This window comes from Protomyctophum parallelum, assembly GCF_964188405.1.
Source record: "Protomyctophum parallelum genome assembly, chromosome: 1".
Taxonomy (NCBI): domain Eukaryota; kingdom Metazoa; phylum Chordata; class Actinopteri; order Myctophiformes; family Myctophidae; genus Protomyctophum; species Protomyctophum parallelum.
The window spans coordinates 56,457,800-56,476,069 of record NC_139697.1 but is presented as its reverse complement, the minus strand read 5'-3'; the positions used below and the strand labels follow the sequence as shown (position 1 = coordinate 56,476,069).

Below are 18,270 nucleotides of genomic sequence, written 5' to 3'. Positions count from 1 at the left end.
TTGGGGGTAAAACATCTGTGCATCTTTTGGCTGGCTCTGTGTGTTTCACTGTGCGTGCGTGCGAGTGACTATTTTACGATTGAAAATGATTTGGGTTTTTCTTTCTCTACTTAATCACTTAAACCCTCTCGATTTAGTAAACTGGACCTGAGTTGGCTCTGTACTTGGACCTCTTTTTCCATCTACACACCTCGTGTGGCAATTAAGGGCCCAAGTCTCTTTGCCAACAATAGCCGGTCTACAAGCTCACAAAGTGTTGTGACTTGTGAGCTTTGTTGTAAGTAGACTATTTTTGGCTAATGCTCTGCCCAGAATATGGATGCTGCGGTTCAAGCCATAGAGTTATATATATATATATATATATATATATATATATATATATATAAGGTTTAAGTGGTTAATCCATTTCGTCAAAGATGCAACATCATGCTGATGGTGATGCTGATGCTCGTGATGCTGGGGATGGGTCACCTGGGTGTGTCTCCAGAGCAACGAGAGCATGCGCAGCAGTCAAAATTAATTCAGGATGACGTAGAGATGCTCGTCCCCGCCCCCTAGGGGCTGTGTCTTTAGTACAGAGCGTACAGAGTCACGTTGCGTTGCAGTGTTGAACCACCCGACTGAACAGCAACATCCATTCTCTGCTTCCTCTCTACTGTACACCTGCACCCAGCATCAGGTAATATAGCCTACATCTACATATAGATTCAAAACAATTTAGTTTGTTTTCTGGATAGTGGTGATAAATTATGCTACACACATCTAACTGTATGTTGTAATGTCGCTCCTCGTTAGCTAAATTAATCATTAGTAATTTACGTTCTGCGCATCTCGCCAGGCTCCAGCTTGACAACGTTTATGTAAATACGGCTTTCGCGACAGTGTTGTCAATATTAATATGACCATCATCAAATGCGACAAATAAATAAACACGATGCACTGCAGCCTGTTGCGTTGTAAATGTAGTTGCAGTGAACGCAGTCGCACGCATGCACGGTCATTACCTAGTCATTTGTCACTTCCGCTGATGATAAGTCCCATCATTCGGCTGGTTATCGCTGTTGACTTAAAAGCTTAATTGGAATGTATGCTCCATCGCACTAGCCACTAGGCAGCTAGGCTACTAGGTTGCCACTTGCCGATCGCGATGCATTAACATTGTTAGCTTGTTGTGGATCAGCCACAGTCGTACTACGAGTACGAAGTAGACAAGCGACTATGTTTCCCCCCGCCATGTTGTCTTTTAAGCCAGACACGCAGGCAGGTACTGGTGTCACTGTGTGGGTGTGAGGTCTGAGGTGTCATCATAGAGCACGTACACCTGACCTAATGCGGCCCTAGACTGATGGGTGAGGGTGGCTGGTGCCATTGGTTCCTGGAACAGGCCGGGTTGGTGCTGGTGGAAAGCAAGGTGATCCTCTATCCTCTTATAGCTCATTCTGTGGATATTAAAGGCCTCCAAATAGAAACCTACCGCACCTGGAATCAGCTGGTCTCTGTGTGCGTGCCTCTCCATCACGTCTACATGCCATGGCCTACAGAGGGGCAGGGCACTGTATGTATGCAGAGTTGCAGACTATGAAAACTGTGTACTGTACTCTAGCTGCGATATAAATCATTTAATATAATTTAATAACATTTGAACACTTAAATATAGGCACACTAGATGAATGCAAGCAAAACAAGGCACTGCGAACGTTTTTCATCATGCTAAGCAAAGGTTTTCCATAGATAATTTTGACTGTTAGACTACTAGACCCACCCATAATAAAAGGAATGTAAATATTTTAAGTCAGAATGATAGCTCAGGCATTTTTTTATGATCCAATGTAAACGTAAAAGTTGTCGTCATGGCATCTTGTCTCTTATGTGACATTACATAATCTGAGTGTTATGACAATGATTGTTGAATTAGTGACAATGTTTGGCAATAAGTGTCTTGAGGACAGGTAAGACGTAATATTAATACATCAAAGCTCTCGTGACGTGAGGGAGTGTACTGTATGTGCGCATGTTGAGGTGGCTCAGCATGATGCCGTGGGGAGTTGGCTGTCGCCTCGTCATGTCGCAGTGCAGAACCATGTTTTCAAATTTCTTGTTTTGTCGACTCTACAGTACGATTTTCTACTATGCAGCATGGTAGGAATAAGGAGACATCCAGTTATGCATCATTGAAGCAAAGTCTGTTTATCCAAATAAATCCCAGAGGAGTTCTGTTATGTTTGCATACAAAGACTGCCTCATCTCTGGAATAAACACTGCCAAAGCCCAATTTATACTTTGTCCAAGGAAGGACAGACTTCAAGAAAATAAGTATGTGCTGCATTCCCCGGACAAAAGCATGTTATGTAAATGCCATGTCCCTAACTCCCTATAATCTGTCTCAGCCTTGACAGTTGTGGCTCCAAAATCATACACATCAAGCTGTTCCACTGATCATGGATGAAATGTTATTTTATCCATGATGACGCGGATGGATGTGGCTGTGGGATTCCCTCCATGTTCAGACTAGTGATCGCCATCTTGCTTGTTCTTGTTGATTTTAAATGATGACCTTTGTTACAGCTTGGAAGGTCTCCACCAAGTGCAATTTCGGCTGATTCATGGGGCAACTTGGCATGTAAAGTACAGTTCATCCTTTATTGGGACAAAGGTTATCTTTGAGAAGGTCACTCTGATGCTTTCTGAATGCAGCTTCAAAGTACTTGTGATGCTGCCAAGTCTCTTTGCAGGTTGATTAGGTTACACAGGATTGATTGATACATGAATAGCATTGGGCCTCACAGCCTTCAAGTTTTCTTTGTGTGCTTTTAGTCTCAGTTTCCGTGATGGGAATGACAAACTGCAGTCTACAATGCTAGTCATCAGTATCTTTGAAGAAACAATAAGAGAAGGTGTGTGTGTGTGTGTGTGTGTGTGTGTGTGTGTGTGTGTGTGTGTGTGTGTGTGTGTGTGTGTGTGTGTGTGTGTGTGTGTGTGTGTGTGTGTGTGTGTGTGTGTGTGTGTGTGTGTGTGTGTGTGTGTGTGTGTGTGTGTGTGTGTGTGTGTGTGTGACTGCTGCAACTAATCATTGTTTTCTTAGTGATTATTCTATCGCTTATTCTATCGCTTTATCGAATTATTTTAGAAGCACATTTTTATATATATTTTATTTTATATATCAAGAAATCTGTTAACCAATGACTTAAGCATTATTTATATTTTCCCCATTTGCTTTTCATTGAATCTTTAAACAAAAAGGTTTCTACTTTGACGAACAATGGTGTCATGAATCTTTAAACAAAAAGGTTTCTACTTTCTACTTCTTTTCAGGACTCCCTAAGAAAGCGACTGACAGATTACAACTTGTCCAAAATGCAGCAGCCAGAGTTTTAACTAGAACTAGGATGAGAGAACATATTACTCCAGTTTTGGCATCACTGCACTGGCTTCCGGTTGTTTTCAGGATTGACTTTAAAATTCTGTTACTTGTCTATAAAGCTCTCAATGGTCTCGCACCTCCGTACCTCCGTGACTGCCTACCTAGATATGTCCCTAGCCGCCCCCTCAGGTCCTCCAACGCTGGCCTACTTGAAGTGCCTAAAGGTATGTGCACAAAAAAGTACGGTGAGGCAGCTTTTTGCTTCTATGGCCCAACAGCCTGGAATAAACTTCCATTCGAGCTCAGACACGCACCCTCTGTAGACATTTTTAAATCTCAACTCAAGACTCACCTCTTCACCCTTGCTTTTAGTTGAGTTTTATTTATTTTATGTGTTTTTATTTATTTTATGTTCTTATATTCGGTTTTGTTCTCTGCTATTGTTCTATCATTTTAACTACTTGTGTTTTATTGTATTTTATTTTTTGTGTCCTGCCCTGTGAAGCACTTTGAGCTGCATTTTATGTATGAAAAGTGCTATACAAATAAAGTTTATTATTATTATTATTATTATTATTACTTTGACGAACAATGGTGTCATGCAACATTGTAAGTACAGTACTAGTAAATGACTGTACCGGTACTTCGTTACTTTCCACCATATCATTTTAATTGTGTTTTTAGGATTAGGATCACAAGTTGCAGCTGGTCAGCGGACCTGAAAGACAGACAGAGTGTAAACATGTAACATGTTGCAGTGGCTCTGACAAGACTCACCTATAGACTCACCAAGACTATACCAACCACATTTGGAACCAGAGTCAACTGGTAGCGTAAATAACATTATATGGCCATACGGTTTGGTTCCTGTAGCATAACTTGCAAAACACAGGTAACTGCAATGATAATAGTGTCACGTGTGCTGTGACTGCTGTCATGCTTGAGCAATTGGGTTATCCTATATCAAATGTAAATAACTTACCCCATTCACTAAAGACCTACTATGTCCCTGTTCTTGCCTGTTCCCTTGTGAGGGAAAAGCCTGTGGGTCTGTAGTCTGTACTGACAAACTCCATGTACAGTAGGCCTGTAATAATATCACCACATTCTTTTTTACATGGTAGCCGTGAGCACTCTTTTGTTCTAGCTTTTGTCCTGTGTGTGCATGCGACGTGCGTGCGTGCATGTGTGTGTTGTGAAGGTTGTTATCTTGTGGCGGTAAGCTGGGATTAACCGAGAGAATGCAGAGTGACAGGGCATAGCCACACAGCCTTGTTAGGGAGAAACGTGAACAAAACCTCTCGCCCGTACATTCACGCGGGGTACCGACCAAAGTTGATGTTTTGGTTACAACGAAAACATCACAAAGTGAGTAGGCTACAAGCACTCTGGAGGCCTGATCTGCTTAACAGTCGTAGTTAGATAAATACTGTACTCATGTCTAGGCCTGTCATGACTGGGACATTTTACTTGAGGATTAATTGTCATACAAATAATTAAGGTTAATGATTTAAAAATGATTAAAAAAATGGAATTGAATATTGGAACATATGAATACAAATGTCTGTTGTTTCTAGATTTAGAACTACAGTCCAATCTATCTACCAGTCAGCAAGCTTGGGTTTCCGAGACTGACAGTCAGCTATCACCAGTTGTCAGAGGAGGCAGTGGAGCGACTGAGATTTGAGTTAGAGTTGTGTTGACGGACTGCGATGAGTTCTTCAAGGCACACGATAATGAGCTGACGACATGGACAGCCTATGCCAGGCTATGACAGATTAGGTTCTGTCATAGTGCGTGCGTCGTCTGTCTGTCTGGTCTGGCAAAGGACTATTCACGTTTAGAGTACCATTGCCATAGATCCCGTGAGTAGGCGTAGGCCTATTCCTTTCTTTATTGTTCCTAGCGGTAAACAAGGAAGTGATCTTGCATCGTCACACACCCTAACATAAGATCATTTGGCTCTTAAAAATAAGAGTTGTACAGGGAAAAATGCTGGCGTGAATTATATCACAATTTTGCTGGCGGCCTAAGCGTTAAATTGAGTGGGGAGGTTATTTTCCATTACACTATTAAGTGTTGAAGAGTACTAGCTTACAATATTTACAGTAGTATGGTGTTGGCTGATCAGAGTGTCTTTCTTTGCACTCATTTGGAGAGATGCAAATTGAGGTGCCAACTGCCAAGACTTGTATGTTGGCACAGCTCAAGTGGGAGACATGAATTTGAAGAATGTTTTGGAATGGAAATTTACAAACTGTGCGTGTGCTGGCACGTGTAATATGTTGGCCTCTCTACCCAGAAACGGTGTGCATCAGTGAACCAACAGTCTGGGTAGTGGGTACGCAACTGCTTATGTACGGCAGAGTGAAGAGAGGAAGAATGTAAGCTGGTTGGAAGCTTGTGTGCATGTCAGCATGATGTTTGTTACTGCCACCAAACACATGACATCACAAAGACTGCTCTCATTGCAGCTGACCTCCTGTGAAGAAAGGTTCTTGTACACAATGAAATCCTAATAGTTATTTGAGGCAAATCGCTCACATCATGGAGGCCTTTGCATATTGTTTTTGTAATTGCCATCTTAAGCTGAATTTAGTAAGAATTAGTAAGACTTGGAAAAAAAAAGTTATTTTGCATTTGAAGAAGGAAAAAAAAACCTATGCAAAAATATCTGCACAGCCTGCACCGCAAACACCCGGTTTTAATTATTGGCCAGGGCCGGGCGCTTCAATGGACACAGTTTTCACAGGGGGAAGCCTGCAGGGATTGACTGTCCTATTGGACGGGATGTATGTTCAGCAGGGCAGTGGAACTGGGGAGATGGCGTGATCCTCCAATGCTGAACATTTCACTCTCTCTGTCACAGTCGGGCAACAAGGAGCATGTGTTTCCTGCTCTTCCCAGGACAACAGGGACCATAGTACACTACTGTGTAAACAACTTAAACAATTACTAAATTGGAAGAATATTGGGGGAAATATTTAGTACACACTTGCCGTATTATAGAACATCTTTATTTTGAAAATGGACACATTTAGTCTGTGACCTTCATCAGCATCATTAAGTAAAGGGCTGGTGAAATGCTGGGCAACTGTTTTTCTTTTTTATGTATATAGCCCCTGTCACACTAACTGTCAACACCTACTGTTTTGTCTTGGGGCGGGTGTAGACAACCTTGCATCTCCTCCAATACACATGACGTCGCCAGCCACTTCTTTTCAAATGATAGTGAAGATTTTCCCCGGGAGTGCGTAACGCATGTTGAGGAACATGCTATCCTTCCTACTGTAGCTCCACTCCCTGCTGAACAAGTTCCCCAACCAACCTGTAGGTGTTGCTAGTGCAACCACAGATACCCTCCCTACCCGACTTATCCACGTGGTGGGCTCCAACCACCCAGATATTGAATGCTAGGATACTGTACAGGTCTACAAATCGTTAAGCAAAGTAATGTCTCTCTGTTTGTTTTTATTTCTCAGCCAACGCTCAGCAACGCACAGCCACCATGACACACCAGTTTCCCGCATTTACTCCTGAGCAGAAGAAGGAGCTGCAGGACATCGCTGAGAGGATAGTCGCCCCTGGCAAAGGCATCCTGGCAGCGGATGAGTCCACCGGTATGAGTGTGTGCGTGTGCTTGTGAGTGTGTGTGCATGTGTTTGCATGCATGTCTGTACATCTAAAATGTAAATAGTGATTAGAATAGAAACATGGTCTCTGTAGTCAACATACTTGTAAGACTTATGTGAGTCTGAATGTCTAAAGATTTTTAAATATAATAAACGCTTCAGCTGGCTTGAAACATTTTAACACATTTCGAGCCATACACGTTCAAATTCGATTGAGAAATCCCCTCACTTCAATTCCCGTGTACAGGCGCGTAGCGTGGATCAAATGATTGACTGGGCAAATTAACATCGGGGGGGGGGGGGTTGGGCGGGGCTGAGCTGAGCAACAGACCAGGATGCGGCTAATACTTCCGGTTCAAGAGCTGTGTCACAAGACCCGCGATTTGTAGTTTTTGCCGGTAAAAGGGTGCCCGTAGAAACGCCTGGCTTTTAACATTTCAAAATCTGGTAGGATCACTACCGGATCATAATATCAAATACGCACAATACAAGATTATAAAAATAATGGGACGCCACACACTATGCAGCACTGTGCGTCATTTCATCACATGCGGAAGCAGCAGCTGACTAGAACAGAGACTGTTTAAGTGGCAGTGGTGACAAATAGTTGGGATTTATCTGTGAACACACATTCTAGACTGTGTTCTTCCCACATATCTGCAAGCCTCAGCTGTCCAACGGATCACTGCTTTTAGATTTATCTTTCTTGGCCAGTAGCGATTCAGATAAATATCAAACATGTTTGAACATTCTCTGGACGGCCCGACCGTCCTGTGAGTAAGATTGGATCTTTGAACCCCCCTGATACTTGGGAGTGTTGTTTCTGACCACAAATCACCCTGATTATCTTGTAGTGTGAGCAAAGCTTAAGGTTGCACATGGCTAATAATGATGGAGAAAATGAAACTGTGTGTATCTTCCATTTGCCTAGTCATTATTTGTGTCTGTCTGTGTGTCTACAGGCAGCATGGCGAAGCGTTTGAACCCCATCGGGGTGGAGAACACAGAGGAGAACAGGCGGCGCTACCGCCAGCTCCTGTTCACAGCCGACGAGCGCATGGACAACTGTATTGGCGGCGTCATCTTCTTCCACGAAACCCTGTACCAGAACACAGACGATGGCACGTCCTTCGCCCAGCTCATCAAAGACCGTGGAATTGTCGTGGGCATCAAGGTGCGTTCACTAGCACTCCTTCATTCTTTCAGTGCTTATTTTTGAGCGAGAGGGGTTTTCAGGGCTTTTAGAGCTGTCAGTCAGCGTAGCCAAAATGTATACTATTGTGTGAGAGAGAGCAGACCAGAATGTGAGTGTGATTAAATCCTAAGCAGTTTATGGAATTTTTGAAAAGGAAAGGGTGATGGTTTTACTCTGAGATTCCTCTTCTTAGTAGGTCGCTGTTGTACTGCTAAGCTTTTAAAGTAAACAATAGCCTTGACTTGATCTGCAGTTGAAACAAGACCGGCTGCCACTATGTTTATGAAAACATACTAGCTGTGTCTCTGTGTTGTGTTTAGACACACCTAGTCATGCGTACACACTTGTACAAACTGACATTTCTGTAGGTATCAAGAGGGGTGAAGAGGATAAGCTAAGCCTTAGAACATGTATTACGTCACAGGAATAGGAAGGTCATATTCTGTTATTCGAGTGGAAACAAGTGCGGGCTTGTGTCATCTGTTTTGAGAATAATTCAGGCTGCCACTATGTGGTTTTTCCCCCTCATAACAGAGAGGGAGCCGTTTATTTTCTTTAGATAGTAAAATCTGAGAATGAAGGAGAGGCACCGGCTGGATCCTGGGCCAGGAGGGCTTTTATGGATAGTGAAGAGCATGTTAAACACAACATTATTAATAACTATTAAATGCTTGGGGATGATATAAATGTATTATATTTGTTTGCCTCTTGGCAGGTGGACAAAGGTGTTGTGCCCCTGGCAGGAACAGATGGCGAGACAACCACCCAGGGTATGAAATTAAGTCCTATGCAGTCAAACACTACCATACAGTAAATAAACAAGAAAATTGGCATGGGATGTATTTGGATGAGAAATGTATTAATATGCATTAATCTACAAATTATCCCATGCCTAATCTCTCTTCTTATGTTACTTTTGTTATTATATAGAATAGTCTGTCTTTGTGGATGGCTGCAATTCGAAACTGGCCTCTGTAAAATCTGAATCCCCCCCACCCCCCCCACCCCATTTTCCCTCACTGTATATTGTATCTTTTTCCTTTTTTGCTTCCCATATGATGAATTCCTGTTCTGTTCTTTAGCTACATAGAAATGTCTATTTGTATGTCTCTAAATGTTTGTATGTCTTTAAATGTTTTGATGAATTGAACAATGTGGACCCTGTTGTAAACAAGTGTAATGCTTAATTGGGTCGTCCACTCACAGTTGACAGTCTTTGTATTGAGTTTGTGCTTAAAATGTACTGTAAATTCTACAAACTGTTAATAAATATTTCAATCAATCAATCAATGTCATTTTAAGAGTGTACTGTACATGGTGCATGCTTATAGTTCTATTGATTCTCATTCTCATCTTCTTCTTCATCTACTCTGCATGTTCAGGTCTAGATGGTCTGTCTGAGCGTTGTGCCCAGTATAAGAGGGATGGTGCAGACTTTGCGAAGTGGCGCTCCGTGTTGAAAATCTCAGACACCACACCATCTGAGCTGGCCATCATGGAGAACGCTAATGTACTTGCCCGCTACGCTAGCATCTGCCAACAGGTCATTGTTTATTTTTTTCTTATTTTTTTTTCAGTGTTCAGTATGCTTTACATACTGAACACAAGGGGTCTTATACTACTAGTGAAATTACAAATCAAAATGGAATCATTCTAGTACTAATATAAACGCTAATAATAAAAACAGATGTTTTCATGTGTTCCAGAATGGTATTGTTCCTATTGTGGAGCCTGAGATTCTTCCTGACGGAGAGCATGACCTGAAGCGCTGTCAGTACGTTACTGAGAAGGTCAGTACAATTCTTATGGTCATATACAGTAGTTAGAACACGGTGATCAGAGCTGTGCTGAATCCTTTAACAAGCCAATTATGTAACTGAGGTGACCACCAGACCTCCACAGGTGGTTGACCAGAAATAAAACTGAATTTTTACAAAACATATTAAACTCCCAAGTATTAAATACAAGTATTAAAAGTATAGAAAATGAGGAGAGGGTAGATATCAAATCTAGGTACTTTATTACAAAAGTTAAACGCCAACATGTTTCGACTCACAGAGGAGTCTTCATCAGGGCAAGTATGAACCTCTATTGAGTACCTAGTTGATTTTCTTTTTCAAATTGCATTAAACTTTTAATTATAATCGTAGCCCTAGGCTAGGGTACTAAAGGTGCTAACTACCTACATGTTCGTAGACAACCGTCCATTTACCTTTTAGTATTGCTGCGGTACTATGGAGAGTCCTTACCAGCTATGGGATTTTTAAATCCAGCTCCATTGAGCCTCCATTATAACAGGATTTTCAAAGCCTTGTGTCTCTAAAGCTTTGAGTGCTGTCCATGTTGAGCTGTCGCACATCCCGACGATCGTAAATCATTTGTCTCATTTGTGAACATGTAACTGCTTCTAACGAGAGCTAAGCGGTATGAGCTTACAGCTAACGATCAATGTCCTCACAACAACAGCCCCCACCTCACTGATAACCCGGAAATCAAGGATCGTAGAGTGAGAGCGGACGTGTGGCACAGGTTAAGTGCTTTACAGAGTCGAACGTAATCGGCGCAAGAAGAAATTTCTCCCCTTGCGTCAAGTCAGTTACGTCACGATCCGTCCGGTTGGGATCGGATCCCAACCCACTTGTGTTGCATCGAGGACAGCAAAAGTACCCCTAGTGTCATTCGGCAGCAGATAGCAAGAAGGCTTTTCCTCCTCTGCTCGACCCCTCTTGAAAGAGGATGACACTTCTGCCGGCACATTGAGTTGTAAACGTAAACACGATCGGCATAGATATATCACATTGAAAGTTAAACAGGACAACATGACATCATCGTTCGAAGCACTGCTTTGCAAACTCATCAGTGATTATCAGGCCTGGACTGACGTTATGTCCAGTGGGCAGTGGGCCGCCCAATGAATGGGCCGTCCCCCTTGCTTTAATATGTTTTTGGGCCAAATGTTAGCCCTGCATTTTTGACCCAGTCCAGCCCTGGTTTTCAGACGAGAACTCTGCGGAATTATACAGCGGAGAACAGCAAGGCATCGCGGTGTGAGCTTGTAGAGGCACTGAGGCAGTGGTATATAATTCAATTATGATGATATAGTGTAAAACTCACTCTATACCAGTGTTGGGCAAGTTACTTTTAAAAAGTAAAGAATTATAGTTATCGTTACTTATCTAAAAAAGTAGTTTGTTACTTTACTTTACATAAAATTATGAAAGTAACTACTTTACTTTACTTTAAAAAATAATAATATAAACAATTTAAAAGAAGGTTTTTTGTTCTGTCGCACAGTAAGAGAAAAGACAACCCCCTCTTAACATTATGAAATGTAGTGGAACAATAAAACATGTTCAGGAATTTTGACAGGCATCTTTATTGTATTTGTAGCCTCAACTTGCCTTAATTTTTTTTTAAATAATAATCAAATAAGAAATGAGTCCATATATATGCAGTGATATAGAGATATTCTAATTCATCAAATTATTTTTGAGCTCATCTTCCATTTTAGAATATTCACTGTTCAGGTATTTGGAAAATGTATTTCTGCACATTGGCCCTGCTTTCACTGGTATTTTGCTGACCAAGGAACAGACTCCACCGGCGTTGAGAGGGGAAGCATTTCCTCAACAACATAGGCTACCTAGCAATCATTTTGTCAAGTTGACTCTTGGTGACATGCTACTGTGGCGATTTAAAATCGATATTTCCAACCCACAAACCATCCGATCTCGCTGACATGATCCGCATTTGCCATTTTAGCGTGTGGTACTGTACTATAATTTTCGTTCAACCGGCGATTTCTGTCTGTGTAGTGTCTAGTGTGTATGCGTTTGTGTGTCTGTGACTGAATGTGTTACTGTTTACCACAGCCAGTAAGCCCGCCTACTCTGTAGACTGTCTCTAATTGGCTTACCCTGAAATCTGGCCCTACGTTAGCCAATCAATGACCTCCTCTGCGACGTGCTTTTATGTTAGGGTGTGAAGCCAATCAAGCCATGTGGGCTCAGAGGCTAGTATGACTGCACAAACGAAACTGTAAACACAGAGAGCGCTCTCTCTGCACTGCAGTCAGCAGCACAGAGACGCCTGTATGATAGACTCACGGTCGGAGCTGCATGGCGAGACTTTTCACTGATCACATAAGTTGACATAATAACGCCATAACGCGGTTAACACACGCACAGTAATTATAATGCCGTTATGGAATGGGAAATGTAAAGCGTTAGGTTACATATTATTGCAAATAGTAGTTTCGTTATGTAACGTAAAGCGATGTAAGGGCGTCAGTTACAACACTGCTCTATACAGTTATAACTACTTCTCAACTCGTAACAAAAATAAAGTGTCACATGTATCAGTAGCCTACAGTTTGTACAATCCAATCTGTCATAGCTTCCATCTAGTGGACGAATAATTGATTGCACATTAGAGCACATATAGACCGACACTAGCCTTCAATAGCGACGCAACTCATGCAGGGACTATATGTAAGGACTAAAAATAACCTTGTGTTTTTTGTGTGCATTTGACTTGGCACAAACAGACTCTGTCCAGGCCTTTAGGTGTGCTTATGCTACCACCTAGCGAGCAATAATGGAGTTAATGTTGTTGCAGTCTTGTTTTAACGCTTGTATATAATAACTTTTCGTTTAAGACCTTTTCATATGTTCTCATTGCACCGTTAACTTGTAGGTCCTAGCTGCTGTGTACAAGGCCCTGTCAGACCACCATGTGTATCTGGAGGGAACCCTGCTGAAACCAAACATGGTCACTGCCGGACACTCCTGCCCCGACAAGTACTCCAATGAGGAGATCGCCATGGCGACCGTCACTGCACTGCGCCGTACCGTACCCCCAGCTGTCACAGGTCTGTGACTTCACAAGCAGGGTTGCACCAGTTAATCAAATTACTGTAACCAATTATAAAAATGTATCTATACTTTGATAAAATAATCGATTAATAATCACTTACTATTTTGGCCATGTCAAGATTCAGAAGTTTAAAAAAAAAATGAAAATGGATGATCCACAATCTTTCAAAGCAACATGTTGTGAGCTTGTAGATCTGCTATTTCCACTATTTTTGCATGACAATGTTGTGCAATAAAGTATAAAATAATGTGTAGGTGGTTAACAAATAATTACGCCCAGCGCCCAGGACGGAGATTAATCAAAAGACGGAACATTACTCGTTACCTAACATAGCACACCAGTCTACAGCCTGGGAGCGCTTGTTGGGCAATATTCAATGTCATTTCCGGTTGGGACGTCACCCAAAGTGTTCCCCCTCCATTTTAACCCATTCTGACCTGAGATCAGATTCATACGAGGTTTCCGCCGGACACACGCTGGTCTGACGAACCCATTCTGACCTGAGATCAGATTAAAAAAATGTCAGTCGTTCTTCGATTTCTTTCAAAAATAGCAGACCTACAAGCTCGTATCGCGCCACTCGGTGGCGCGATATGAGCTTGTAGATCTGCTATTTTTCAATAGCTAAAGCATAACATGATGCTAACACCAAAATGGGTGCCCGGTCAGAATGGGTTAATGGATGGGATAAACAATCTTAAAACGTGAATAACTCTTAATCTCAATGATTCCAATTACAAAGATTGTGTTTTTGACGGCCCATCGCAGTCCCATCACTAGTCGCGTAATCACACCTCCGTTGGTTGTCGATCCCCTCGGGGGTCTTTTGGCTACATTTTATGTTATCTAGCACAAACCAAGATGTGGTGAAATGGGCTTTGAAGCTGCAAATCGCTGGGCCCCCTGATTCAATGGTTCCAAATACACCTGGGTGATAAGAGTAATACCGGTAATTGTCGTCATTAAAAAAACCTTCATGGTAATGTGATTAATCGAAAAAGTCATAGAATAATTATTCAATAGTTGCAGACAGTCCTACTTACAAGAAAGAAAGATGATTTTTTTTTTTTTTTTTAAGATATTTTTTTGCGGCTTACGCCTTTATTGATTTTTTAAGGGATAGAAAGTAGGCTGACAGGAAACGGGAGAGAGATGGGGGGATGACATGCGGTAAAGGCCGTGTCGGGTCCGGGAGTCGAACCCGCGGCACACCGCGACTGGATCACCAGTCCGGTGCCCAGACCGTTACGCTACGGCCTGGGCGAAAGAAAGATGATTAATGGGGGGTAAAAATTTATGCCACTTTCAGCTGAATGGAAAGATGAATCTGTTCTGTAAAATCCTATCAAAAAATTAACTGTGTGTGTGCACGACTGTCTCTTCATGCAGGAGTGACATTCCTCTCAGGAGGCCAGTCTGAGGAAGACGCCAGTGTTAACCTGAACTGCATTAACGTCTGCCCCCTCGCCAAGCCCTGGGCTCTGACCTTCTCCTATGGCCGTGCCCTGCAAGCCTCTGCCCTCAATGCCTGGAAAGGAGACCTCGATAATGAGAAGGCAGCCACCGAGGAGTTCCTCAAGCGTGCTGAGGTACGTTTTGAGGTCTACGTGGTTTATAGGCGTCTTTCGGTGAAAAGACTTCAATGTGAACTGGTAATCTAGTACATAATAGCTACGGGTTATGTCAATCTGGAAACCCATTGTCAAAACAAAGGGAAAACAGTGCCCTCTTTTAGGTCGGTATACTCGCACACACTGATGATGGCCGAAGAATGGCTTGAAAGGTCTATTGCTTGTGACTGATATAAATGCCTATTTAAATGCAGAGAACCTGAAACGTGTTTGGACTGCAAGTATTCTGGTGACTTGCATCAGACACATCAGATACTCTAAAATGTATGTCACTTAGCATGTCTAGCATTCGAATGGTACATACAAAGAAAATAATAACTAAATCTACACGGATATCATGCATTCCTGAAGAATACATGGAAGTACAAACCTGCACAGAGAAACATCCATCAAAATAACATTTCAATAACGCATATAAAGAACTTAATTAATGTATGTTTGTGTATTCATATTAGGATACAATACAATGGGCCTGGGCCTGGGCCGTGGCTCAGCGGTCCAGGCACCTTGGCTGGTAATCCAGTCTGGCAGTGTGCCGCGGGTTCGACTCCCGACCCCGATGGCCTTTACTGCACTTCCTGTCAGCCTACTTGTCTGTCCCTCCATAAAAAATATAAAATAATGGCGAAAGCCAAAAAAAAAGGATACAATACAATGAGCAAATAAATGTAAACATTGCCATGGAAGTGGGGGCATGGGTTCTGTTTAATGGGTTCTGGCTGTCTATGGCATGTGGCCCATATTGACCTCTGTTCTCTTCCCTCCAGGCAAATTCCCAGGCATCGCTGGGACAATATGAGTCTTCTGGACATGACGCTGCTGCTGGACAGTCCCTCTACGTGGCCAACCATGCCTACTAAACACCTCACCTTCCACCCACATACTACTGCCTCCAACTAATAGTTTTACCTGCTCTGTCACTCTGTCACTTCCCCGTCAGTCACAGGCCTGCGCTGTCTACTGTACTTTAGGGTTGTCACTGATGCTTTACTATGACAACTGTTATAGATGTCTTCTTAAAATATATATATTTTGAACTATGAACAAATGAAATTAGAAGTTTGAGCTTTGAAGGGAAAAAAAAACATATGATCAAGGTTGACAAGTTGAACATTTAATTGATTAATTTCGGAACCAGTTAATGTAGAGAGTTCAGGTGGGATCTCACAAAAGTTATAAAGTTTTAAGCTTGTGTTCTGTTCAGTATTCAGTCCATGTCTAACCTAATCCCCTCTCACTGACACTCCGGACCCTCCAGAGCAGAGCAGAATAGCATGATGTGTGACTCGTTGTTTGGCTTCTGTCTGACTGCAGCTGTGAACTTATCTGTGAAACTCTACAACTGTATTAACACCCATTGATACCAACAGATAATCAGTGACATGACGATCACCATCGAACAGAGAATGAACCTCTGGCAAGATACGATGGCATCTGTGTTTTTGCAGAGTGACAGATTTTTTTAGCGGCCCAGTGAGAAGTCAAGTATGGAGGGCGTAGTACTCTACACTCCATTGGTTGCACAAGAGACAGTTGTAGCTTCAGCAGATGTGGGGATAGATAGACAGCAAAACCACTATACACCCAAGTTTCATCGTACGTAAATGTTTGTTTCCCACTCTTCTAACTATTAGTAATTGAGGAAACATTATGTGTCAATCAGTATAACATTTAGCTTTGAATTATTACACAATCAGAGTATTCAGTTGGCGTGATGGTATAGGTATTATGTGATACTCGTGTGTCTCACCCCCCTCCCCCATTGAAGGAGAGCAAACTAGCAGACCAGCAAGAATTGGGGTTTGTAGGGGGAAACATTCAATGCAGTTTTGAAATGTTGTGATGCTTGTGATGTCTCTATTGTTCTTGAAGCCCTTGGTGAGTGAAATAGTGGAGAAAAGTTATAGAAAATTAAAAATATTAACTAATTAAAAAAATGCGTGTGTCTATTTTGTGTTTTTCTTGTCATGTCCACTTCTCTAGTCTCTTGGATAGGTCCAGTAAAAATACCAACAGAAATAAATTATGACGAATAGAGTTGTACTTTTATATTGTAGCTAATAAAAAGTTAAATAAAAGTTGCATATTTTGAGTGTCTCTGATATTGCAGTTTTGTTTTTGTTTTTTCAATTTCACACATTTCACCCTGCCCACCCAATCAAAGGTTATGGGGAATATTTCTCTTTAGCCAATATACAAAATATTTGTAGGCGAAGTCTACCATTTTTGATTAGGTCGGTAGGATTAGAGAAATTTAGACCCACCGTTGCCAACTTGCCATCAGTGCTTTTGTTCAAAGAAGAAGGAGAAGATAAACAGATAAACTGATATGATAGTTTTCTAGGCATTTCGGGCGGTGGCATAGGCTACTTATATATAGTATAGTATATATATAGAGTATATAGAATATACTTATACTATATTCGTGCTGCCCAGTGCCACCCAAGTGGGGCAGCTGGCAGCTAGAACCGGCCCTGTAACCTCGTTTCTGTGGTCAGAAACTAAAAACCAGGTTTACTAACATAAACATCAAATCGAATAACACCCTCATCACTGACAAGATTGATGTAGCCAACCACCTGAACATCTTCTTTACAAACATTGCAACAAAGCTGGTTAGCAAACTGCCCTCCCACTCTGGGCGTTTTGGTGTAGAGCACATCAAAGCCTTCTACAAAAACCTTGGTGTTTGTAAAGATGATTTCAAAATGGCAATGGTAACAACCGAGGAGGTACTTAAAAAACTGAGTGCCCTACAACCCCACAAGGCCACTGGCCATGACAATATCCCCTCCAAATTTCTCAGAGACTCAGCCTTTTCCATAGCTCCAGTCATCACCCACATAGTTAACCTCTCCATCAAACAGGGACAGGTCCCCCAAGATTTTAAACTGGCCAAAGTAACCCCCTTGTACAAAAAAGGGAGTAAATTAGAACCCGGCAACTACCGACCTATTTCTATTCTAAGCTCCATCTCGAAAGTGATGGAAAAAATAGTCTATGAACAGGTTGAAAAGTATCTTGCCACTAATAAATTGCTGTACGAGTTCCAATCTGGTTTCAGAACATCCCACTCCACTGACACATGCCTCCTCTATTTGAGCGACCACATCAAACACGAGGTGGACGCTGGAAAATACTGCGGCATGGTCATGCTGGACCTCCAAAAGGCTTTTGACACCGTGAACCACTCCATACTGGTTAACAAGCTTAAAGCTATTGGTTTTGATAGCACATCAGTGAGCTGGATGCAATCCTACCTGGAGGGGAGAGAACAGATGGTGGAGGTGAACGGAACACTGTCCCCTCCCCTCCCAGTGAGCTGTGGCGTCCCACAAGGAAGCATACTAGGGCCTTTACTGTTCCTAATATATGTTAATGACATGACTTCAGCTTGTGACTGCAACTTGTTCCTGTTCGCAGATGACTCAGCACTGCTGGTCTCGGACAGGAACAAACTGCAGGTTGAAAAGACCCTCAGCTCTGAACTCGGTAGAATCTGCACCTGGCTCGCTGATAACAAACTATCCTTACACCTGGGAAAAACTGAATCCATCCTCTTCGGATCAAATAGTA

General features: G+C 42.2%; 1 protein-coding gene across 3 annotated transcripts; it reads left to right on the top strand.

Moving 5' to 3' along the window:
- The first annotated feature begins 563 nt into the window (after positions 1-563).
- aldocb (aldolase C, fructose-bisphosphate, b) lies at positions 564-16,776 on the top strand. Of its 3 annotated transcripts, none has more exons than XM_083779049.1 (9): positions 564-679; positions 6,844-6,981; positions 7,956-8,167; positions 8,904-8,958; positions 9,571-9,731; positions 9,895-9,978; positions 12,884-13,058; positions 14,453-14,652; positions 15,462-16,776. In XM_083779049.1, exons 2-9 carry the CDS (start codon positions 6,870-6,872, stop codon positions 15,552-15,554), a joined length of 1,092 nt encoding a protein of 363 aa, XP_083635175.1. In that variant the 5' UTR covers positions 564-679; positions 6,844-6,869; the 3' UTR covers positions 15,555-16,776. The 3 variants fall into 3 exon arrangements, with proteins under 3 accessions (XP_083635175.1, XP_083635177.1, XP_083635176.1); XM_083779051.1 differs by lacking the exon at positions 564-679 and adding an exon at positions 1,285-1,411; XM_083779050.1 differs by lacking the exon at positions 564-679 and adding an exon at positions 4,638-4,729.
- Positions 16,777-18,270: the final 1,494 nt, after the last annotated feature.

What these genes read in the sequence shown, in the direction of transcription:
- aldocb (XM_083779049.1), top strand. Translation starts at nt 6,870, where the DNA reads ATGACACACCAGTTTCCCGCATTTACTCCTGAGCAGAAGAAGGAGCTG. An exon ending in ACGCTAGCATCTGCCAACAG is followed by an intron (nt 9,732 to 9,894) that starts GTCATTGTTTAT and finishes CATGTGTTCCAG; the next exon opens with AATGGTATTGTTCCTATTGT. An exon ending in CGTACCCCCAGCTGTCACAG is followed by an intron (nt 13,059 to 14,452) that starts GTCTGTGACTTC and finishes CTCTTCATGCAG; the next exon opens with GAGTGACATTCCTCTCAGGA.